Raw genomic sequence first — 26,475 nt, forward strand, 5'->3', positions numbered from 1 at the left:
CTCACCCAAGCCTGCATTTCCTTGTAGACAGAATCAGAGAAAGTTAGATCATTTCATCTCAAAAGGAAAAAGTATGTTATCTCCATCCTTCCAATTCTTAGAGTCACAGCTGGGAATTAGAGTGAGGTGAGTGAGGCATTCTCCTTGGGCTCAACACTTAAGGTGTACCAAAAACCTATAATCAAAAGAAGGAATATTTTAATGCAAAATTTTGAAAAATAAAAATTAATGTTAAACGATCCATAATAAACAACATATCAAAACTTTATGTAATAACAGGATTGGTATAATGATTTTTGCCTTTTGCCTTAGGCACCATTAAGTATTAGTGGGACACCATTCCTCATCTTACCTGAACCCACTGAATCAGAATTTCCAGGAGTGAGGCCCAGGAGAAGTCTGTTTTTTATTAAACTCTTTGGGTAATCCTTACACATGATAAATTTTATGAAGTCCTGGAAAGATGATCTCTGAAGTTTCTCTGCTGCCTTAGTTTGCATGTTCTGATGACTCAAACAGCCCTCTTGGAGGGGCCCAAGTAGCAAGGAATTGAAAGCAGCTTCTACGCAGCAGCCAGCAATTTAGGAACTGGGGCCCCCAAACAGCTTGCAAGGAACTGATTCCTGCCAACAACTACAGGAGCTGGGACAGGATCCCAGGCCTAGCTAACACTTTGATTGGAGCCTTGTGAAAAATCCTGAGCAGAAAGGCCTTTTACGTTATACCTAGACTCCTGACTCAGGAAAAAGGTAAGATAAGAAATGTGTGTGTTGTTTTAAGCCACTAAGTTTGTGTTCATTTATTTCACAGCAATAGATAATTTTAATACTCTAAGTTTATATATATATAAAAATTATATTTTATGATTAATATTAATTTTATTTAGTAATGTTTAAACTGGTTCAACCATGGACTCCATCAGTATTACATGTTATAGATATGTGTTTATTTATTAAGGATATACTTCTATTACCATGCTTATATTAAATATTGGAATATTTATTTTGTGGTAAATTATTTAGATAACAGCTTTATTGAGATATAATTCAGATGTCATAAATTCATTCATTTAAAGTGTACAATTCAATGGTTTTTAGTATATTCAGAGTTGTGCAAGTATCATTACAATCAATTTTAGACTATTTTTAGCAGCCCAAAAGAGACCACATACCCCTCAGCCATCACCCTCCACCTCCTTTCTCCCTGTCCTAGGCAATCTTTAAAAAATCTCACGCTGTTTCCTAAGATTTTTCTATTTTGAACATGTAATATAAGTGGAATCATACAAATATGTGTTCTATTTTAGAAGGAATATTAGCCTAATATTTTAAAGGTTCATCCATGTTGTAGCAGGTATCAGTATTTGGATCTTTTTTTAATGGCCCATTTTAAAACAGTCCATTGTGAATAAATTTCTATTGTAAATCTTTTTTTTCTTTCTTAGGTAAAAAAAATAAACAGAAACAAAAGTTTTAACACTTTCTTTACTTTTTAAAGTGTTAGACCATTGCATGAATCCCCTAGGTACACACACCTTAGTTGATGACATTCTTATGATATAGTCTTTGGTTTTATGGGGGATGTATGTCTAAATAGTAAATAAAATAGTTATTTTATGCCGAGGGCAAAAAGGCCCCCCACAAAATGATGGTTTGAGAGGAGAACATTTATTCTAAAGCCATCTTATTAAATTTTGCTTCAAAGCAATTCACATTGTAACAGGGCTCTGATGCAGTCATTTGCATTTATATTGACAGTTGGTCAATCAGTATTATTGAGTACCCAATAGTTCATAAGGCCCTGAGAGTCAAATAATACAATTATGAAGGCCATAAAAAGCCAGACATGTTAAACACAGTCTTCCCTGTGATGCTGGTGAACAGCCATATACTTACTGATGGATCTCACCTCCCAACTCAGACTCCTATGGTCAGAGGCACATTTAGTGCTTTCATAGGCTGTGATCTACTAAGGATCACAATTTTTTTCCTATAAGTGTTCATCATCATAGATTCTGTGTTACACTGCCCAAGGATTTATTGCTCCCAGCTCTTGGAAATTTGTTTGACATCACTCAGCTAGCAACCCCTTTGGGAATTATTTTGGCAGAAGAGAATCACCTTTGCCTTATCCATGGTCATACTCCCTACCAGGGGCAGACAACGTCCAATGACCGGCTAATAAAAAAGGCCTGGCTCCTCACCTCAATTCAAGACAACCTGAAAGGCCCTCCCATCTTCAGAACTTGTAACAGGGTCAGCTGAAGTCTTCAACAATATTGCATTACAAATCAACTTCTCCCTCTGCCCAACCTTGGTTATTTCTCTACCCCCTACTGGTGTTAATCCTGAGTGCACTCCTTAATAAACTTCCTACATGCAAATATCTATCTGGGAGTCTGATTTTCAAAAATCCTAACCTGCTCCACTTATGGAACTTTCTAACTGTTCATTAGAACAGTTCATTAGAGGTTGAGCACTTGACATATAGAGAAAGAAGTACAACAAGAGAACACAAGTGATTCAGTCAGTAAGTCCTACTAATCATGGAAAATTATTGACACCCTAAACTCTTACATAAAGACTTCCCAAGTGTTTTTTCAAATCTCACTTTTGATGTTACTATGATATGATTTGGCAGTGTCCCCACAAAAATCTCATCTTGAATTGTAGCTCCCATAATCCCCACATGCCGTGAAAGGTACCTGGTGGGAAGTAATTGAATAGTGGAGGAGGGCTTTTCCCATGCTATTCTTGTGATAGTGAATAAGTCTCATGAAATCTGATGGTTTTATAAAGGGCAGTTTCCCTGCACACACTCTCTTGCCTGCTGCCATGTAAGATGTGCCTTTGCTTCTCCTTCACCTTCCACCATGATTGTGAGGCCTCCCCAGCCATGTGGAACTTTGAGTCCATTAAATTTATTTTTCTTTATAAATTACCCAGTCTTAGGTATTTCTTCACAGCAGTATGAAAGTGGACTAATACATACTATATCCATATGTTTATCCCAGATGACCCTTATGTCTTTGCAAAGACCTTATTGAGTTCAAAGTTCAAGGTGCTACAGAACATTCTAAAACAGGTTTCATCTGAGTTGAGGATCTTTTACACTCCATTTCATGGTGTTCAGGTTTTTCAAGACTCTACATTTATGACTTTGAATACTTCTTCTCCCCTTATAATTCAATGATCAAAGTGGAAGTGAGGGTGATGATTGAGATAGAAGTATAAACCATTTAATTCAACTTGGATTAAGTTTGAGTTGAGATGTATTCAATTCAAGCAGCCTTTTTCTGGTTTTCAAAGAAAACTTTGTTGTTGTTGCCATTCTCACTTGAAGAGCTAAAAGGAACCCAGAGGCGGTACCACAGAAAAAATTAGGGTCTAGGTCAGAAAGAGGGTTTATCCAACCAGTGCAACATGGTATAGGTAGATTATAGAATCAGTCTTCATTATCAGGAAGGTCTAAGGCTATTGCTGAAATAGTTCCAAGCACCAGTCCAAGGGTGAGACAAGGAAGGAGATAGAACAAGGACCCAGGCAGATAGCTGAGAAAATAAGGCATTCAACAGAGTCAGACATCTGGCACAATTTAAGAAATGTGGTTCAGAAATTTGCCTGTGAATGGTACATAGGTGCTGGAGCTTCCTTTCTCAGATTGCCCGGTGCACACAGCAGGGATTAATGTATCAACTTCATGTATGTCCTGGACTGGAAAACCTCCCAATTTTTATTTCCTTTTTCTTGCACCCATTTCCTCAAAATCTTACCCATTAAAATTGACAGTGTAGACTGGCAGGTGGAGAATGTGATGGCAAAGAGAAGGTTGCAAGTTCCCTTGAATGTCTAATCCTAATCACACATGCATTTATTATTTGCACATTTTTTTTTTTTTTTTGAGACAGAGTCTCACTCTATCGCCCAGGCTAGAGTGCAGTGGTGTCATCTCAGCTCACTGCAACCTCGGCCTCCCGGATTCAAGTGATTCTCCTGCCCCAGCCTCCCAGGTAGCTGGGATTACAGGCTCCCACCACCACACCTGGCTAATTTTTGTATTTTTAGTAGATATGGGGTTTCACCACATTGGCCAGGCTGGTCTCAAACTCCTGACCTCAAGTGATCTGCCCACCTCAGCCTCCCAAAGTGCTGGGATTACAGGCATGGGCCAACATGCCCAGCCTATTTGCACATGTTTCCTACTACCAGAAGAAGCAACAGTTCTCCCATACACCACATTCCAGGGCATCCTATGATCACATAAGAACACAATCCTCCTGCCACAGGTAAGCGCAATGTACCAGGAAACAGGTTGTGGGTAAACCATTGTTCTCTCTCTGCCATTAGGATAGAAATATCATGACAGGCAGCTCTGCCCCCAAATCTTGCAAAATCTCAATGTGCACCTCAAGTTTGTATTGTTTTAGCCTATGATGGAACTGACAGGTTGGGGAAAACGGAAAGCAAAGTTCCATCAGTCTGGATCGCCTTTTGTAGTGTCCCCAATAAGATCATAGCTGGAGAGGCAAGGATGTAACTCACTCAAAATTTAAGGCTTATGGCCAAAGGTGATGACTAATAATATAGAATTGTAGGTTTGGGATTTTTGCTTTCTTAAAAAACTCTGTCAGGTTTGGAAAGGGACCTCCAATCTAATTTTGAGATACCACAGGTAATGTCCAATTGTCTTAAGGTGTGACTAAAATTCTTCTTTTTTTTTGTTTGTTGTTGTTTTTTGTTTGTTTTGTTTTGTTTTGAGATGGAGTCTTGCTCTGTCACTCAGGCTGGAGTGCAGTGGCACAATCTCAGCTCACTGCAACCTCCACCTCCTGGGTTCAAGTGACTCTCCTGCCTCACTTCCCAGGTAGCTGGGACTACAGGCATGTGCCACCATGCCCAGCTAAAATTTTTTTTGTATGTTTAGTAGAGATGGGGTTTCACCATGCTGGCCAGGCTGGTCTTGAACTCCTGACCCAAGTGATCTGCCCACCTCGGCCTCCCAAAATGCTGGGATTACAGACGTGAGCCACCAGGCCCAGCCTAAAATTTTTCAAAATAAACTTGCTCTTACTTCTCTTCTTTAATTTAAAAATACCTCTATAGGCTACATGAGAGTTTTTGAAAAAGTAGCCATGTTTGGCATGGAAATAGGCCCCAAATATGTCAACACCTGTATTTCCTTCCAGATTTCAGTCCTACAACTTTGGACTCCCAACAGATTAAGAATCACTGGTCTAAGGTTTCTAAAGTCAGGGTAGATCCCTTTCCCAAGTGACAGCCACAAATCCAACACTGTATCATACCTACCTAAAAAAAAGATAAAAGTAAACTGGCAGGGCACGGTGGCTCATGCCTGTAATCTCAGCACTTTGGGAGGCCGAGGCAGGCAGATCGTGTGGTTAGGAGTTGGAGACTAGCCTAACCAACATGGTGAAACCCCGTCTCTACTAAAAATACAAAAATTAGCCGGGTGTGGTGGCGCCCGCCTGTAATCCCAGCTACTCAGGAGGCTGAAGCAGGAGAATTGCTTGAACCTGGGAGACGGAGTTTGCAGTGAGCCGAGATTGTGCCACTGCGCTCCAGCCTGGGTGACAGAGCGAGACTCTGTCTCAAAAAAAAAAAAAAAAAAAAAAGATAAAAGTAAACTGAAAACAAGAATAGAAATGTCTGCTAACATGCTCTGTGACCTTGATCAACAGCTTTCCCCGCTCTTGGCCTTGGTGTCCTAACTTAAATGGGGAAACTGTGATCTCTCTCAGCTCAAAATTTACATGACATTATTTACATACCAAACCTGCCCTACGCTTCCTGGAAACTTTACTATTTATGAGTGTGGCTCCTCCTTCCCTTTCAATCCCTTAATTAAATAGCTTCCCCTCTACAGGCTTTTGAAGTGGTAGCAGTTCCTCCTAACTCCTGCCAGAAACAGCTCTCTTCAGCATGAGAGCTGCACCCCTCCTCGTGGCCAGGGCAGCAAGCCTTAGCCTTGGCTTCTTGTTTCTGCTTTTTTTCTGGCTAGACCGAAGTGTACTAGCCAAGGAGTTGAAGTTTGTGACTTTGGTAAGTAGACTTTTCTCATTGCTTTTTCCTTAAAACTGTGTTCCCAGCAAAGTCTGATAAGGCAAGCGTCAGGTTTCATCTTACCCTTGGATTGTTTCCCAGAGACCAGGCTCTGTTCAAACTCAGAAAGTGAATAATCAAGTTTTGCAAGTTCCTCTTAATGAAGACCTAACGTGTCCTAACAAAAATATTTTTTGGTCGCTGGTTTTTTAGGGGTTGCTTTTTATTTGCTTTTGCTGATGTTATTTATTTACTTACTTTACAACTGCCTTGAATTCAGATTCCTTTTGACAGCCACACCAGTCCAGAAGAAGCCACAGCTGGCGCTGTTTATGTACCAAGAGCTGGCTTCATTCAATTTACTGATTATTTGTTTGCAAGCCAAAAAACAGTCATTTTCTGAATTAAGTAGTCCTTTCACCTTCGTTTATCAGGAAATTAGAACAAATATTTGTAAACAACCTTGAAGCATAAAAGTGAATCTAAATTTGGAATTTTAGGATGATTTTCTGATATATAGATTTAGTTGACGATTAAAATCATTGGTACATGTGACCAGTTATGAAAAAAGGTGGGGGGTGGCTGATGCATAATATCAGGAAAAGAAAATATACTGTTGACATTGTTTGAAAATAGATGGAAAGAGGGTTTGCAAAGTGAAGGGGATTCATCATGTTACCTAAGAGTCTGATTTTCTGTTTCTGTATCTTTTTTCCTTCTGTTTCACTCTTTCTCTGCCTCTAAGCCTCTAAGCTGCTTCTTGCCTTTCCTCTCTTGTTTTCTTTCTCTTCCCTACATTTTTTTATTTGAGATAGTGAAAGTGGGCCGATAAGTAGGTAAATTTTCTTTCTGTCAAGTATACTCAAAAATTATTTTTATAATTTGAAGGAAAGTCACTGTTTCCTTAAAAACTAAAGTTCAGGCTTTTTTTTTTTTTTCAGCATGGGATATTCAAAACTCTTTACTTTCTACAGAAAATATGATAGCCATGTGCTTATTTGAATCATGATTCTTATAGTCCAGTAAATCCTTACTAGGTCATGAGTCAACAATGACAGAAAACCCAGTGAAACAAACTATCAATTTATTTACAAATTATTCACCAGTTGTCAGACTTCTGTGCAGAAAAAAATATATAATACTGTGTGCCTTCTTTAGGGAAACCCATGTGAGCTAGGCTTGTACTTCTATCAGTAGTTTTCTTGCTAACATGTGCATGAAGCAAGTTTAGGGACTGTAGAAATTGTACTGCATCTGCCATGCTTGTAATACTGTAAACCTGTGACAAGCTGGTTGAGTGGCAATCCTCTGAGAAATCCAAGTTATTCCAGGTTCACTGTACATGATGTATTCCCTCCTCCATGTTTTACCCAAGTTAGCCCAGGCTAACTTCCTCTGACTACCAAATTGTTGTGGGTTTCCTATATTCAGGGACTACAAGTTAATTCTTTCCTGAGGAAAGCCAAAATACAAAGCTAGCTCTCTTAGAACTAAAAAAATTAACAAATATTGCACAAAGCCAGTGTTAACTATTTTTTCCTACCGTGGCTTCCTTCCATTAATGGTAGATGAAGGGCCACTTAATATATCTTTCTTGGCCCTTATAAAACAACGTCCATCTAAGTACTTAAGCCAGTAAACATGTTTCTTATTTTTATTGACTAAAGAGAGTATTTGACCTTAAGTGGTTACATTATACAAATGAGAAAACTCTTAGAAAATTATTAGGAGAACCAGAATTTTTTTAAAAGATGCCCATGATTAAAGTGGTAATATTCATGATAATAACCAATAGTCAATTGAGTGCTTATTGCAAGCACTTACTGCAAGCACTTACTGCAATTGAGTGCTTACAAGGCACTGTTCTGAGTGTTCAATATGAATTGTATCACATAAGCCTGTCAACAATCCTCTAAAGTAAGGTCATTAAATAAAATATGGGATGACCATTTGAATTTGAACTTCAGATAAATAGCAAATAATTTTTTAGTCCCATGCAATATTTGGGCATCCTGTATGTTTTTTTGCCAAATCTGGCAACCATTCTATAAAGTTTTGTAAAACTTATTATTCCTATTTTATAGATGATGAAATTGAGGCACAAAAAGGTTAAGCATCTTGCCCATGGTCACACAGATGGAATGGTGGAGACAGAATTTGAACCCAAGCTCTCTGACCCCGGATGCCTTTCCCTTTATCACTAGACATGGTCTTTTCCTGCTGTGTATATATAACCCAGCACATGGAGCTAGTCTGAGATCCCCCTGTAAGGTTTGCTGGATTAGCTTGACTCCGAATCAGCAGATGGTTCCCTTGCTTTTCCTCTGTGATCCAAGAAAAATAAATCTTCCCCAATTCTGAAAAGCTGTTCTCAGCAGAAAGAGGAGGAAAACTGTCCTTGGTTCTTGTTCTCAGACTAACTGAAGTGCCTGTGTCCCATGAAATGCTAGTTTGACAAGTTGTTAACAGGTATACATGGGGAAAAAATCAGTTTCAATAGTCAAGTTAGCTTTGGGAATAGAACTGGGTTAAACTGTGTTTAAAAGGTCTCTTTAATGCAGTAATCATCAGTCTTTAACATGCTAATACGCACTGTGGCTTTCAAGGAAAAGATCTAGTGTTTTCCAAACTGTGTTTTCAAAATTTTGATTACAGCATTCACCTCCCTCTTTTTTTCCCCAAAGTCCTGTAGAAAACACTGAGAGAACTGACATTTTTAACTTTATATAGAAAGAATAGTAAATATGGTGAATCTGGATGTCCTCATCAACCAGCTTCAAAAACTATCACCCATGCAATCTTATTTCATCTACATAGCCACTCATTTCCCAGACACACCCACTTGAGTTTTTTAAGTTATTTCATGCATCATATTATTTCATCCAGAAATAGAAAAATGTCATTTTAAAGCATCCTGTCTCCCCTAATCCAGAGAAAACCCACAAGTTCAGCTGATCCATCTCATTTCAGAAAAATTCCATCTCATTTCACCGGTGTTAAGAAAGGAATGATGACTTACAAGGTATACACTCTTCTCATTCTTCATGGTTGACTTTCTTCATGCAGAATTCTTAATCAAGTAATATAATATTCTTGGGTTTTTTTTCTTTTTTTTTGAGACAGAGTCTCACTCTGTTGCCCAGGCTGGAGTGCAGTGGCGTGATCTCGGCTCACTGAAACCTCCGCCTCCCGGGTTCAAGTGATTCTCCAGTCTCAGCCTCCCGAGTAGCTGGGATTACAGGCGCACGCCACCATGCCTGGCCAGTTTTTGTATTTTTAGTAGAGATGGGGTTTCACCACGTTGGCCAGGCTGGTCTTGAACTCTTGACCTCAGGTGATCCACCAGCCTTGGCCTCCCAAGGGGTGAGATTACAGGCGTGAGCCATTGCGCCTGGCATAATATGATATTCTTGATGGAAGCAGCCTCCAAATTCTCAGCACATAATCTATACACTGGAATGGGTAACTTCCACATTATGGACATGAAGGACCTCCTAGCTACTAGGGAAGGTGGATCATTTGAGCACAGCAGTGTGAGGCGACATTGAGCTAGGATCACACCATTGCACTCCAGCCTGGACAACAGGGAAAAACCCTGTCTCTTGGGTTGGCTTATAAAAAGATGTACCAGAGGCTGGGTGCAGCACCTCACACCTGTAATCCCAGCACTTTGGAAAGCCGAAACAGGAGGATTGCTTGAGGCCAGGAGTTCAAGACCAGGCTAGTTAACATAGTAAGACCTCATCTCTGCAAAAAAGAAAAAAAAAAAAAGATGGACCAAATAAAATTCCACTGAAAAGCAAAAATCAGGTCTCCTGCCTCAGTTCACAAACAACCTTACATACAATCTCTCTCCCTTGCTGTATGGCTCCTAATCACTACAGCCAAGGAACAGCCAAGGTACAGCCAAGCTGTCTGGAGACCACAGGTTTTTCAAAGACATTTGCCGGGAACAGCACCATGCGCTGAGAGTTGGTACAGAGCCAGCTCAGTTCAGTTTGCTTACATGAGCTTCTCCCCAGATTTATGCCAATGCATTTCACAAATTTTCAGGGTGCATTTGGCCAAGACATTTCAGCCAACCAGGTTATTCCTGTGAGTGCTTCTCAGTATCCTAAATGCAAAGGAATAATTAATTATTCCTCTCAGCCAAGGAAATAAAAGTAGGGAGAGATGATTAGAAATTAACAGAGGTATGTCTTGAAGGAGAGAGCTGTTTCCCATTGCTCAATAGATAGTGCTCATTTGCCCTATATGCTTCAAATTATTGTCAGCAGGAAAGGAATTACATATGGTAGCTAAGCTAAATGTCTGAATAATATAACAACAAAAATAATTATAACAAATATAATAATAAATCCCATATATCAAATGCATCCTGTGTGCTCGGTATTACACTGATGGCTTTACATATATTACACATTTAATTTTCATGATGCTCCTGGATGAGAAATAATGCTTTTGTGTTTTACACGAAAGGAAATTGATGCAAGGAAAGGGAAATTGAGGCATGCAGAATGTTAAGTTAAATCATTTTTCCAAGGTCACCCAGCAGGACGTTGACAAAGCAGGAGTTTGAACCCAGGTCTAACCGACTGAAAACCCAGACCTTTTCTGATATATCATACATCTTCTGCACAACGTAATGCACAGTTTTTACAGCTTCCCTTTTTTGCAGGCCTCTGTGTTCGTCCCAGTCTCTGGATCAAAGTCTTATTAGTCTTGTCCTGATTTCTTCACGGGGAGTACAGAACATATTCTCATGCTGATTCCTTTCATGGTCAGCCGGCTTTCCTTCTAACCTCTGAAATGACACTCATTTACATTACTCAGTTATTTCTGCCCAAAGTATTTTATTTTTAATTTGCTTTACCAATGGATTTATCTCTTAGGTCCTAAAAGAAGAAAATAAAATAGCCTTCTACTCATAGTTATCTTTGTGCATCAAGAGATTTTCACAACTTAGAGTACACCCTAATAAAATAAGAAGAAGAATTTAATGTCAGGAGATAAGGTTCCTTTTAGGGCTTCCAGAATCATCCCAAAGTTTTATGATGTGTCTAAAAGGAGAACATGATGGTTTATGAGACTTCAATCCAGTCTGGAAGCAGACTCACTGTTCTAGAAGCAAAGGCACAAATGAATAGGATAGAGACTGCTACAGTTTTAATGTTTGTGCCCTCCGAAACTCATGTTGAAACTTAATCCCAATGTGACAGCATTAAGAGGTGGGGCCTTTAAGAGTTGATTGGGCCATGAGGGCTCTACTCTCCTGATGGATTACTGGATTAACAGATTAATGGATTAATAGGTTATCACAGAAGTGGGTGAGTTATCATGTCAGTGAGTCTATTATAAAAACCAGTTTGGCTCTCAGTGTGCCCCTTCTTGTCCTGTCATGCCTTCTGCCATGTTATGACACAGCACAAGGCCCTCACCAGAAACTGACTAGATGCAGCTGCCTGATCTTGGACTTCCCAACCTCTAGAATTGTGAGCAAAATAAACCTCTTTCCTTTATAAATTTCCCAGTCTCAGGTATTCTGTTAAAGCAACAGAAAATGGGCTAAGACAGAGGGGAAAGACAAGAAGATGAAAGAAAGGAAAAAAAAAAGCACACATAGCACACCTTGCTGATAAATAAGGATGACAATCAAAAACCCTCATGAAATGAGAAGACTGGAAAGAAATCCATAATGTACCTGGAAGAACTAGACCCAATCCAAAATTCACCTATTCATCAAAACAGGCCTTTTTTGCATGTTCCTATGTTCCAGACACTGTTTTGGGGTTATAGCAGTGCTTGTGACAGCAAGGATTCTGCTTTCAAGGAGTTTATAGGGAGAGGGAGGGAGCCAGATTTTTTTTTATTTTAGTAAAAACAAAAAATAAGAAAACATCAGGAATATTTATTTGAAATAAAACAGTGAGATAAGAGATTGAGCAAGATTTATAATGATGGTCAAGGGATGTCTCTCTGAAAAGGTCAAATTTTCAGGACAGACCTCAAATTGATGAGTGATGTGTATGCTGAGAGAAGAAGCAGACTTGAGACATTCAAAGCAGACAGGACATCAAGAGCAAAGGCCCTGAGGCTTGAGCAAATTTAATATATTGGATGTAACAGCAGGAGAGCCCATGTGGGTAAGCTGAGGACACCAAGGTGAGGATATCAAGGTGGGTAGGGGCCAGATCAGGTAAGATCTTGTGAGCCCTTGTAAGGACTTTTAATTTATGCAAAGACCAATAGAACATGATATAATGTCTAAGAGTGATGAGGATATAAAAGAAACAAGACTAGCCACATACAAGTTGATAATTGTTGGAGCCAGTGGTGGGCTCATGATAAAAATCTCTACTTTTAGGACGGGCGCAGTGGCTCACGCCTGTAATCCCAACACTTTGGGAGGCCAAGGTGGGTGGATCACCTGAGGTCAGGAGTTCAAGACCAGCCTGGCCAACATGGCGAAACCCCGTCTCTACTAAAAATACAAAAATTAGCCAGGTGTGGTGGCAGGTGCCTGTAATCCCAGCTACTTGGGAGGGTGAGGCAGGAACATCACTTGAACCTGGGAGGCAGAGGTTGCAGTGAGCCAAGATCATGCCATTGCACTCCAGCCTGAGCAACAAGAGCAGGACTCCATCTCAAAAAAAAAAAAACAAAACAAACAAAAAAAACTCCATTTTTGTATATCTTTACATTTTCCACTGGATATGGCCTTGACTGTACTCACCAGGTTCTCCACACCCTAAGCCACATGCCAGATTTGTTTAGCAGATTCAATGGAGCAGGTTCATTCATGGGGGCACCAAACCAAAAGTCCTTTTAAAAACAGTTACCTATGATTTAAAAGTGTGAAGTGATTGTAGTGTGGTGGGGAAACAGTGGGCCAACTATCATGAGAATTAGAGATCTTGACAGCTACATGATCTCTTTGATCATATAGTTTTCTTACTTGCTCAGTGCAGCAGTAGTGCCAACCTGTCCTCACAGGGGGATGTAATCATTAAAAGAGGTAGCAGGGGAAAATTCTACAAACCATGGAGGGTTGTGCAAATGTAAGGAATTATTATTTTTTATTTTTATTTTTATTTATTTATTTTTTTTGAGACGGAGTCTCACTCTGTCACCAGGCTGGAGTGCAGTGGCATGATCTCGGCTTACTGCAACCTCTGCCTCCCAGGTTCAAGTGATTCTCCTGCCTCAGCCTCCCGAGTAGCTGGGACTACAGGCACGCGCCACCATACGCAGCTAATTTTTGTATTTTCAGTACAGATGGGGTTTCACCATGTTGGCCAGGATGGTCTTGATCTCCTGACCTCGTGATCCGCCTGCCTCGGCCTCCAAAAGTGCTGGGATTATAGGCGTGAGCCACTGTGCCTGGCCAGGAATTGTTATTATCTTGGATGTCTTTCTATTACAATTACCACTACTACTGCAAAAATCCTAATTGCTAATAAAGTATTTTTAGGTTTTTAAAGGATTTCATAGAGTATGATTGCTGGGCTGAGCACAGAGGTAATAATTGGTAGAGCAGCAGTTAAGAAGATTGCTCTACCACAGAATTAAAAGAATGTCTTCGCATAGTCCAAGAACTCCAGCTCAATTTTGAAACTCCAAAAGCTCAAGGAACACCAGCTTCACATTTGGCTGCAGGAGGGGTGTGTGCACACATTTTGATTTCCAGCCCTGGAGGTGGAGAATGGTTTATTAAGTGTTTCTCCAGGACATCCCTTCCAAAGAGTTGACAGCACGTTTTAGCAACTACCTTGGGAACACTTAAAACCTACTGAAATGTAGGGGAGTACAATTATTTCTGAACTATGGGCCAGAGTGAGAAAGCTTGCCCAAGTCTCATGATTATGTTCCAGTTCTCTGCTCTTCAAAATACTCTGCTAAGGTGACCACACTTGTTTTTCTCTCTCAGGCCATTCTGTCATTTAGTTGCATAACCTCAGTTCTACTCTTTCAATAATATACATAGTTCACAGTGCCTTCGGGGTAGTTTCCGTATCAAGGTTTTGGTTTCTTCTGATACGAAACACACACACACACACACACCCCTTCCAATCCTAGAGGAAGAGAGTATATTAAGTAGAGTTAATAAAGAAGTGTTAGATCCCAGACCATTCAGATTTAGCTGGTGGGACTGTGAGGAGTGTGATCATACAGAAATGAACCTCTCACAGGTGGTTAAGTATGCTGGAGTTGGAGGCACAGCCTGTGTTTGAATATCAACTCTATCACTTCTTATATGCTTTGTGAGTTTAGACAGGTCACTTAACTAAGCTAAACTTCCTCATTTGTTAAATGGAAATAATAATAGTAACTGCTTTGTGGAACTGATGAGAAGATTAAATCTACGAGAAGCACTTAGCACAGTTTCCAGGACAAAGTGAGTGTTCAAAAAATGTTAAGGAGTTACCGTTGTGGTTATAGGTTGGTGGGAAGCATTGTAAATTATTTTATTACAATGTCTCTCACCTGACTTCTCTTTGGCTCACTCAGTGGCTCTCAACTTGGGGTGATTTTCTGCCCCTATGGCAGAAAATGTGCCTGTTTCGGTTGTCACAGCTGGGGAATGTTACTGGCATCTGGTGGGTAAAGGCTAGGGATGCTGCTAGACATTCTACAGTGCACAGGACAACCCCCACAACAAAGAATTATCTAACCCAAAATGTCAACAATGCTGAGGTTGAGAAGCCCTAGAAACTAAAAGAGTGTGGGGTTTGTAATTTATTGAAACCATGTAACAACTTTAGTTATTCAAAGACACATTTACCTGGGATATAAAAACTCTAAACTGTACTTCAATTGTGGAAAGAGGCATCAATGATTAACCGTAATCATTTCTGATCATGACCAAGTCACCCCTGAGACTAGTAACTGCAGGTGCTCACAAAAAAATATGCAGCTGTCCTTCCTGCCTTCAGGGGATCATTCATGGAAGCAATTTCTCACCTGACCAAAATGATTGCTTAACATTTATTGCATCATTGCCCCTGTTTCTGTAGACTGTTCTACCGAAGTTTTAATTTGTCACTGGTTTAAAGGGCAAAAGATCTGTTTTCTTCAGATGTTAGAGACACAAAGCAAGCATCTCCCACTTTCTTGGAATTCCTTCTCAAAAATGACTAAAGTCTGACACTGTTTTCTTATTTAATGTCTATTGAATTCTGTTTTACAGAATTTCAAAAGAGCAGGTTCTTGGCTTACTTTTCAATGGAACATTTTAGCCAGGTAGCATAAGTACAGGTATGGGTAACCTCAGATAAATCAAGGTGTTATGCAGCTGTCTCTATATTAAAAATATTTGCTGACATCAGTGTAGACTTCATCTTGTAGTTCTTCAGTGTTTTCTTTCCTTATCTTTTGCTCATAAGATAGCTTTGTGTTTGGTTTGATATTATACTGAGAAAGCATATTAGAATCAAAGCACCAAGATTTCAAAAGTCCAGACTACTCTTCCCAAAGAGAAATGTGCAATCACAATAGCATGACATGGGTACAAATATAGAAGTATGTTATTAAAATATTGAGAATTAGCTTTCCTAACCTCCCCACCTGCAATCTTTTACTCCTAATCTCCAAAAAATGAACAAATCATTGGTTCAAAATGGTCACAAATTGTATGTGGGTTAAAAATCTATTATTTTTATTATATATAAAATGTTGCCAGGTGTGGTGGTTCATGCCTGTAATCCCAGCACTTTGGGAGGACAAGGCAGGTGGATCACTAGGTCAGGAGTTCAAGACCAGCCTGGCTAACATGGTGAAACCTCATCTCTACTAAAAATACAAAGATTAGCTGGGTGTGGTGGTGTGTGCCTGTAATCCCAGCTTCTCAGGAGGCTGAGGCAGGAGAATCGCTTGAACCCGGGAGGCGGAGGCTGCAGTGAGCCGAGATGGTGCCATTGCACTCCAGCCTGGGCGACAGAGCGAGACTCAGTCTCAAAAAAAAAAAAAACAGTTATACTAGTTGGGCGCGGTGGCTCACACCTGCAATCCCAGCACTTTGGAAGGCCGACGCGAGTGGATCACCTGAGGTCAGGAGTTCAAGACCAGCCTGGCCAACATGGTGAAACTCCGTCTCTACTAAAAATACAAAAATTAGCTGGGCGTGGTGGCAAGCGCCTATAGTCCCAGCTACTCAGGCAGCTGAGGCGGGAGAATTGCTTGAACCTGGGATTCACCACTGCACTCCAGCCTGGGCAACAGAGCAAGACTCCGTCTCAAAAAAAAAAAAAAGTTATACCACTATTACTGTAATCATTAAGGGAAGAATACTTCTCATCAGAATTTGTCTGCAGTAAAGTACTCTTGTAAGCTTTGTGTTCCTTTCTGTCCTATCTTATGTACAAACTGATCTCCATTATGTGTCACCTGCCTTCTAATGGCTGATCATCTTGATTCTTACATTACCTGAAACACAGTGAAAGTGTTAGTGAGCTTAGAATAGTGGTTCTTAACTAGAGATTTACCCAGGGAGATTTTTTAAATCCTGATGTCCTGGCCACATCCCAGACTAATTAAATAAAAATCACTGAGGTTGAAAGCCAGTCCTCAGAGTCTTTTAAAACTCCTTAGGTGATTACAATGGGAAGCCAAAGTTAAAACCAATGATTTAGAAAAAAAAAAACCTGTTATAATAAGCAGAAGCAAAACACCCAAGTGACGTTTGTAACATCACTCTCTCACATCTATTTTCAGGTGTTTCGGCACGGAGACCGAAGTCCCATTGACACCTTTCCCACTGACCCCATAAAGGAATCCTCATGGCCACAAGGATTTGGCCAACTCACCCAGGTTGGTTGGACTTTTAGCTAAAGATTGTTGATGAAGCTGGGTGTGGTGGCTCACACCTGTAATCCCAGCACTTTGGGAGGCCGAGGCAGGCGGATCACCTGAGGTCAGGAGTTTGAGACCAGCCTGGCCAACATGGTGAAACCCTCTGTCTACTAAAAATACAAAAATTAGCCAGGATTGGTGGTGGGCACCTGTAATCCCAGCTACTCGGGAGTCTGAGGTAGGAGAATCGCTTGAACCTGGGAAGTGGAGGTTGCAGTGAGCCGAGATCACACCATTGCACTCCAGCCTGGGCAACAAGAGTAAACTCCATCTCAAAAAAAAAAAAAAGATTCTTGACGAGTCTCAAGGGGAAATGTATATAGAATTTTCTGTTTTGATATTTTTTGCCTTTCTGGCTTTATTTAAATGTAAGAGATGTACATGAGCAAAGACTATATGAGCTTAGAAATGCTGAAGAGAGCCAAGTGGTAATCATAAGCCAGGCTTTGAATTTCTTAGGCTTCACATGAGAAAGTGAAAAATAGTCTTGTAATCAATAAGCTGAATCAACAGCATTGGGAAACATGATTCCCCAAAGTGCTGATATCAGAATATGATTTCTTGTCAGCTGGACATATTGGGATTTGACCTTCCTTATAAGTGGTCAGTTAAACATAGGGAGCCCTACTTTCTGAAGAGCATCTAAGGAGAAGGTGAACTGGGGAGCAAAGCCATCTTTAGTCACTGTTCCAAAGCCCTATTCCCTTTGCTTGTAAGATTGGATGACTCTTCTGTTTGGAGCCACAAGGCCAGGTGAATTGCTTCTGTCCTGATCTGTTTAAATATATTAATTAAGAAAATGTCACAGAATCTTTAGAGTAGAATGTCTCAAAAACTAATGGGTCTTAATCCTGCCAAAACATTGGGATTATCTGGAGAGGTTTAAAAAATATATTGATGTCTGCCTGGGAGGTTCTTATTTAATTGGTCTAGTATGTGTCCTGGGCATTGGGATTTTTAGAAGCTCCTTGGTGATCAGTTCACTCTAATGTGTAGCCAAGGCTGAGAATTTCTGCCCTGACTATATTTCACAGAGGAGAAAACTCAGGCAGGCTATTTGAGACCAGCATCTTCTGTCTCCCAGGTCAGAGCTCTTCTCCCCATAGCCTACCCATCTTCTGTCCCTTTGAATGAAAGAGAGGCTACAAAAATTCAGATTTGCTTGTTAATACCTATGGCTCTGTATAGACTCCTGTTCTGTTGCTGTGTTTTCCCATTAAGACCAAAAGATTCTTCTAGGCTGCAGGATCTGAGTTCTTCTTCTGAAGAACCTTGATTACCCATCAGATTCTATTAGGGCAGTATTTCTCAAGCTTCCATGTGCAAATGAATCACTTGGGAATCTTGTCAAAATGCAGATTCTAATTCAGCAGGTCTGATGTGGGACCTGCGATTCTGCATGTCTAACATACTCCCAAGGATGACAATGGCACTGGTACATGGACCACATTTGAAGTGACAAGGTTCTAGGGCTCAGATTCCCACCCTTGTCTAGGTACTTTTTTTTTTTTTTTTTTTTTTTTTTGAGATGGAGTCTCGCTCTGTCTCCGCAGGCTGGAGTGCAGTGGCTCGATCTCAGCTCACTGCAGCCTCTGCCTCCTGGATTCAAGCAATTCTTGTGCCTCAGCCTCCCAAGTAGCTGGAACTACAGGAGAGCACCACCATGCCTGGCTAATTTTTTATATTTTTAGTAGAGATGGGGTTTTGCCATGTTGCCCAGGCTGGTCTCAAACTCCTGAGCTCAGGCAATCCACCCGCCTTGGCCTCCCAAAGTGCTAGAATTTCAGGCCTGAGCCACCATACCCAGCTTTGTCTAGGTACTTTAAATCTACATAATCATAAGATGATGGCTGTCTAGATCAGTGTCTAGATACTTTTAATCTGCCTTGTCTAGGTATTTTTAATCTGCATAATCATAGGATGATGGCTGTCTAGATCAGTGGTTTTTAAAGTGTGGTCCCTGGACCAGCAGCATCACCATCACGTGGGAACTTCTCAGTAATGTAAATTCTTCACCCAATACGCAGTGAACCATAAACTTTGGAATTAAAGCCCAGAAGTCTGTGTTTTATTGCGTCCTCCAGGTGATTCTGTGCATGCTAAAGTGTGAAAATCACTGCTTTATACAGACCACTATTTAAAAAGTCAGCTGTAAGAACACAATTAGACCTAAAGTACCTGCTTCTCCGCTACTCAGGTCATGGTATATTATTCCTTTCCCACCTTGTCCCCATCCTAGATGGGAAGTGATTATAGTGGTGGTCAAGAAAATGACAAGGGTGACAAGCAAATGACAAGTGGGACCAAGCAGCAGCCACCGTAACAACCTCCTCTCTGGCTCCCAAAGCTCTAGTAAGGCTCTGGATTAAAGACAAACTTGAATGCTGTGTTTCCAAAGCATGGTGCTCTACTAGCTGCATCTGAATCACTTGGGAGACTTGTTAAAATGCAGATGTCAGGGCCCCACTCAGGAACTAATGAGCTGGAATCTCTGATGGAGATGCTGAGGAATCTGCATTTGAAAATGCACCGCTGGATAATTTTGTTTCTGATGCACAGTAATGGTTGTGGACCACTCAGCTAATGCAGTGCATCTCAGTGATTACTGTCCATCAGAAGCTTGTTAAAAAATATTCTTGAACTCCACCCCCAAAGGTTCTGGTTCAGTAGGTCAAGGGTGGGGCCCAAGAATTTGATTTCTATAATGCTATTAAGTGAAGCCAATACAGACCACACTTAGAGTAACATGTTCTAATTTTTTTATGAACCAGGAATTAATAAACTGGGCAGATAGTAAACCATTGCCCACAGAGGTTGAAAGAGACTTTCAGATTCATCGAGTCTAATCTCATCAGATGGTTGAGCTTCTTCCACAAAATCCCCACCAAGTAGGTCTCTTTGAATGCTCTACCAGCAAGGATCCCACTACGTCAGAGATGAATCATTTACTTAAATCAGATCAATCACCCAACTATCAACTAAGCACTTACTATGTGCAAGTCTCTATGTTAAGTGCTAATGAAGATAAATGAGTTTTCTCAGGGAGTCAGGGAACTGTAACTAAAGAGTACAGCTCTTTTGTTTTCATTTAAATATGTGTTATTATTGTGGAACTATTAAACCACACCATTGTTCATTCTACACACATAATGAAAAAAAAATCAACAAATTTTTATGATAATGTGATTCATAGAACTTACTTTCATTAATTTTTGCTTTTATTTTTTTCCCATAGCTGGGCATGGAGCAGCATTATGAACTTGGAGAGTACATAAGAAAGAGATATAGAAAATTCTTGAATGAGTCCTATAAACATGAACAGGCAAGTTGGGGAGCCAAGAGTGGGAACTTTGATCTTTGAAATAATTAAAATAGTTCTGCATATATAAAAGTGCTTTGCCTGTTTTCCAAGGAACTTATACAAGTCAGAGATCTCGTTTACAAATATATTGCTCTTTGTGCAACTTTTTGTTCCAAAAAATTGTGAATATAAGTAATTTCAAGATTTTATGAACACCTGAATAAATACTTTGGCTTGACAAGTAGCCACTGCTTAATTGATCTCATTTGTCAATTCAACTATTGGCCAACCAGGTTGCTTTGTACCATGATCATAATGTTGCTCATTCCTTAACAAGTATTATGATTCTGATGTTAGCACAATGTCTGTAATATTTCACTGTGGGTGTCCTGTCCTTTCTCTAATACCTTGGCAGCTCTGTAGAAAAAAACCTCATGTTCCCTTTATGTTTGCTTCTGCTTTGATTTTCCTACTCTAGGTTTATATTCGAAGCACAGACATTGACCGGACTTTGATGAGTGCTATGACAAACCTGGCAGCCCTGTTTCCCCCAGAGGGTGTCAGCATCTGGAATCCTACCCTACTCTGGCAGCCCATCCCGGTGCACACAGTTCCTCTTTCTGAAGATCAGGTCAGTATACTGGGAAAACCAGGAGATTTCAGATGGACCTAGAATGAGGAAGGCAGGCTACTCAGCAGTTGTGGATTTGGGAGTCTGGACACTCCTTGAGCTGTGCAGTTTTAATTCTTTCTTAAATAAAGATACAAAGGACAATTTAGGACATGGAAAACCCTAGCTAAGATAGAGTAGGAACCAAATTTCTCTTTGGATCTGTATGATTCACTTTGTTTTGCCACTCTTGCAACTCTTGGCAATTTGCCCCCTCATCGTCATACACACACACAGAGAGAGAGAGAGAGAAAGAGGGAGAGAGACGAGTCCCCCAGTGTTCTGCCTTAATTCCCAGGCTTTTGGTGCCCCAAACAGGTTTCTCCACTCTCCAGATTATCCAAAGATCTTTATACCGCCAAACACTCCTCCGCTTATGAAAATCCACATTCCTAGGTAGAGAAAAAAAGATTTGAGTGCATAATTATTGCCCAACATTTTATATGAATCATCGTGTTACCTTTCATAACAACTCTGAATGGACAATATTCTTGTTCTCCTTTTATAGTGAGGGAAATAAGTGCTTGGAGAGGTTAAATAACAAACAAATTGGTCCAAAGCCACACTGCTGGCAAGCATCACTCTGGGATTAAAACTAGGCCTATTTCATTCCAGAGCGATTTTCTTCCCTATAAAATCGTGATTCTCAGACTTAGCTGCATATTAGAATCACGTGGTTTTTTTAAAAAAATCCTGATGCCAAGGGCACTCTCTGTAAGAAATCGGAATGTCTGAGGGTGGACCCAGGCACCAGTATTTAAAAAATAATCTCCCTCGATGATTCCAGTGGGGAGCCAAGTTTGAGAACCAGTACTATAAACTAAGCTGCCTGAATGGGGCTGTTTGAGAGAAACTCTCAAACGTGTTTACACAGGGTGGGACTGACCAAGCTTTCTTTAATCTTTTCAGAGGAATGGGTATTTTTAAAGTAGTAATAGATAAATCTAACTAATCTTCCAGGTGTGAAACTTAAGACTATACGAAAGAAATAGTTTGGGACAAAGAATCCCTTCCTAATTTCCCTGCAGTCCCATCATAGGCATGACCATCGCATCTCTTTATGGCTGAAGCTTAGCCTGACTGCTGGACCCAGACTTTTGCCCAGTGACCTCTGGGGTAGGTTACTATCCTCTTTGTCCTTCCAGTACCCCTAGAAATTTGACTTAATTGCTGCATATAGGGACTTAAGGATTTTTCCCAAATGCTGTGCAGAAAGTCACTGGAGTTAAATCTACTCCAACCATTTTTCTGCTGTTTCTTGAAAAGACAGGATGATTTATTTACATCTCTTTCCCTTCACAGAATCAGGAGGGAAGTATTGTGATTACCAGTGTTCTTAAGCATTTGTGAATATTTTATTCCAAAAAGAAAAAAAAAATCACTTTACCAGCCTTTTCTGCAGAGATAAAGACTGGAGGTCAGGTGCGGTGGCTCATGCCTGTAATCCCAGCACTTTGGGAGGCCGAGGCAGACGGATCACCTGAGGTCAGGAGTTCGAGACCAGCCTGGCTAACATGGTGAAACCCCGTTTCTACTAAAAATACAAATATTAGCTGGGCATGGTGGCGTATGCCTGTAATCCCAGCTACTCGGGAGGCTGAGGCAGGAGAATCGCTTGAACCTGGGAGGCGGAGGTTGCAGTGAGCCGAGATCACACCATTGCACTCCAGCTTGGGCAACAAGAGCGAAATTCTGTCTCAAAAATAAATAAAAAACAAAACAAAACAAAGACGGGATAGCAGCACCAAAATTTAGCAAAATGTAGACCACAACAGCTATCTAACAATTAATCCTGAGTGATAGTAATTAAGTTACACAGAAAGAGAATGCAGGTGCTAGTAGAAGAGGAGGAAAGAAATAGGGAGAGTAAGGGAGAGAAAGAGAGAAGCAAGGAACATTATCTACCTATGGCTTCCATCTATCTGATTCACTAAGGTCAAAAAAATTCTCTCATATCAACTAAGAAATCTAATGAAACCAATCAACACTAGCTTATTCCCAGCATTTAGCTGTGCTGAATGCTGTAGAGAAATAGGAGGCCAAGTTTTTCTAATTTATAGTTTGATGAAAGCAAATTAGCATGTGTGAAATGTGTAGAAGACATTATAAGATGGTGGGCAATAATTTCAAGTATAAGCCACATATGCTGGGTGAAGTCAGAGAATGAGACTTACGTGCAGTTACCACAAGGCAGTTATTCAGGTCTTCATAAAGAGAGTGAGAACTTGAAACAGACCTCAGAGGAGAGGGAGGAAGGAGAGGAAGGCAGCACAAAAACATGACCATGAGTGAATATGTAGAATGCCAGTTCTTCTGTGCCCAGAGTTCATATTTAGAAAGAGAATGAAAATAAAATTGATTATATTGGACACAGATTAGATAATCCAAATTTAATAGCCAGGAGGAATCTTGAGTTGAAAGAAAGGCAGTGTGATGTTAGAAGAAGGGCTGAATTTGAAGTTGGAAAACCTACATCTGAGAGCCAACTACCACTTCAGATATATGACCTTGAGTAACCTCCATAAACCTCAGTTTCCTTTCTGTGACATGGGAAAATAGCACCCACCTAACTTCTTCTTAGGGATTTGTGAAAGTCAAGTTAGTCAAAAAATGGAAAACACCATAAACTGCAAAATTCTGGACAGATGTCTCGGCAATTATTCTGTTTATTTTCAGCCTGACTCAATTTGTGAATGAAAAAAACTAACATCCAGGAAGTAATTAATTAAATTCCAGGCCTTTTAATGAACAGTCTTGTGCTTTTTCTCTTAACAATATAATTTCTCCTATGGAACAATTTGAAAGCCATGCATGCAAATTTAGACTAAAAGCAATGGACATAAAAGAAACCAGTATACATTCTTCGGTATTATGCACATGTGATGAGTGGTGCTTTTGGGCACTTGCCTGACAGTAGCTTGAACAGAAAAGACACTGGAGCCTCAGAGAATAACTATTGAAGCAATTCTGGAATTAAGAAATAAGGCCTGAAATGAGATGGTAAAAAGATGTTAGAGGAAGAGAAGCAAGGTAAGACAAGGTGACACACACAACCAGAAATGATGAACAGGAAGCAACTTTTAAAATAAATGTTTTCTGAGTAGCTACTAATATGCCAAGCCCTGTGCTGGGCATTGACATTGCAGCAGTGAACAAAACAGACATGATCCTGGCTGTCATCAAGTTTATATTTTATAGGAAATAGATGATAAACAAGTAAATAAAATAATGTCAGATGGCGATGAGTTCCTGGAAAGAAATGAAACAGGTTAATATGATAGAGACTGGCCCAGGATGGCTAGAAGAGGGGTAGAAGTCAATTGGGAAGTGTTCAAGGCAGGAAACAGTTTTATGCAGAGCTCCTAAGCCAGTGCCTTCCGGGACAGCAAGAAGGCCCACAATGTTGCTGGAGAGGAGTGACAAGGGACAGTAACAGGAAAAGAGGGCAGTGCAGTTCCTAGAGGCCAACTCATGCGAACTCTTGATGTAGTCTGTGTGGTGGTGAGTTTTGATTTTATTTTAGGTAAAATAGAAAGCCAATGAAGGTCATGAACCACAAAATGACCTGATCGATACTTTAAAAAGATTCATGCTTAAAAATAATAATAGGCTGGGCGCAGTGGCTCACACCTGTAATCCCAGCACTTTGGGAGGCTGAGGCGGGCCAATCACGAGGTCAGGAGATCGAGACCATCCTGGCTAACACAGTGAAACCCCATCTCTACTAAAAATACAAAAAATTAGCCGGGCGTGGTGGCGGGCGCCTGTAGTCCCAGCTACTCAGGAGGCTGAGGCAGGAGAATGGCGTGAACCCGGGAAGCGGAGCTTGCAGTGAGCCGAGATCGCGCCACTGCACTCCAGCCTGGGTGACAGAGCAAGACTCCGTCTCAAATAATAATAATAATAATAATAATAAAAGGTATTAGTGTAACTGCTGTATGGAGAATGAATTAGGATGGCTGAAAGAGTGAACACTGATTTACCAAATAGGAAGCTCTCACAGTAGTTGAAACACAAGTTATGGTGCCTAGGACGGGGAGGGGACTATGAAGGTAAAGAAAAGAGGTCTATTTTGAAATAGAAGGGGATATGTTTTGAAAATACAGAAACAAAAGTGACTATGAAGTAGGTTGATAAATTCTGCCACTAGAAAAAGCAGGGAAAATTACAAAGAGGGAATGGTTAAAAATGAAGTTGAATTCATTTTAATATGATAGAGGCTGGGGAAGGATGGCTAGAAGAGGAGTAGAAGTCAGTCGGGGAGTGTTCAAGGCAGGGAACAGTTTTATGCAGAGATCCTAAGCCTGTGCCTTCAGGGACAGCAAGAAGGCCCTTGTAACATATACAAGTTTAGCCTTGTACATGCTAAATTTGAGGGAAAAAAAAACCATCCAAATTAGTTATTTCTACCAAGGGCTAGAAATACAGGACTAGTCACAGATGGAAAGTAAGGGCAACAAAATAAACTTGAGAGCTACAAACCTGTGGGTTACAGTTAAAATTACAAAACACTCAAAATTTAATTAATTTTAGGAAGATCACTTTGTCCTCACAACAGGTTTTTGAAGTATATTTTTCTAAGTATTCAATATGTACTTTTAACAATCTGCAAATTTGCAAAAACTGAAGTTTAATGAGTGGTTAATTGACTTAAGATTTTTTCCAGAATCAAATTCCTTTCTCCATACATACATGCGTTGGGGTGTGTGTGTGTGTGTGTGTGTGTGTGTGTGTGTGTGTACAGATGTGCACCTACTGCAAGAAATGAAAGGGATTGGGAAGGAAGCAAGATAACAGTTATTCACATGGAAGATCGAGAAGTGTAAATATTTACCACCAACAGCACAGTTATATTACGGCAAGTTTACGAAAGAAAAAAAAGGATTTTCAATTCTGAATACATATCCTACTATTTTAAGACCTGTAGATCATTTGATTCTTTCTCCCCAATTTTGGAATTTCCACTCAGCTCAAAACACATTTGAGTATTTTATTAAGGTTGCTTTGAACCTAATGAGGCTTAAAATATTGCTGCAGCATATTTAGCAAAGTTTTTCTGACTCATAACAATTTTATGATTTTTCTCTTATCCTCAGTTGCTATACCTGCCTTTCAGGAACTGCCCTCGTTTTCAAGAACTTGAGAGTGAGACTTTGAAATCAGAGGAATTCCAGAAGAGGCTGCACCCTTATAAGGTTAAAAGCTAGTTTTGTTTAGTGGTACTTGTTAGTTTGTTAGTGGTACTTGAGTGTGAGGGCCAAGACACAAGATGAAGCTTTGGCTTCTTAAAAAGATGGGAAGAATGCATCTGTCAGTGGCTGCGTACAGCAATGGGTTAGAATATTTAATGAGGGAGGTCATCACTCCTGCTTCCCTTCCCTGTACAGGGGTCACAAGCCAATAGACAAGCCAGTCCTTTTGAATCCTTTACTCATGGCCTTGAGAGGAACCAGGTGTGAGTAAATGGCTGGATGAGAATAAATACAAGTCTAAAATCACCTGCCTTATTCAGGCTGAGGGGCTGGGATTATTGTCTTCATATACAAAGATAGTCTTTTTTTTGTTTCTATTTTGCAAAATACCCATTTTCAGTACAA

At 40.2% G+C, this 26,475-nt stretch overlaps 1 protein-coding gene across 1 annotated transcript in view; it reads left to right on the forward strand.

Annotated features, from left to right (window-relative positions):
- Positions 1-5,889: 5,889 nt before the first annotated feature.
- The window catches only part of ACP3 (acid phosphatase 3), a 55,727-nt gene continuing 35,141 nt past the window's right edge, over positions 5,890-26,475 (forward strand). Inside the window, exons 1-5 of the mRNA XM_009239320.3 lie at positions 5,890-6,059; positions 16,770-16,865; positions 20,143-20,229; positions 20,687-20,839; positions 25,975-26,073. Coding sequence (XP_009237595.2) covers positions 5,940-6,059; positions 16,770-16,865; positions 20,143-20,229; positions 20,687-20,839; positions 25,975-26,073 — 555 coding nt within the window. The 5' untranslated portion in view covers positions 5,890-5,939. The remainder of the gene's footprint in view (positions 6,060-16,769; positions 16,866-20,142; positions 20,230-20,686; positions 20,840-25,974; positions 26,074-26,475) is intronic.

This window comes from Pongo abelii, chromosome 2 (genome assembly GCF_028885655.2).
Source record: "Pongo abelii isolate AG06213 chromosome 2, NHGRI_mPonAbe1-v2.0_pri, whole genome shotgun sequence".
Classification (NCBI taxonomy): domain Eukaryota; kingdom Metazoa; phylum Chordata; class Mammalia; order Primates; family Hominidae; genus Pongo; species Pongo abelii.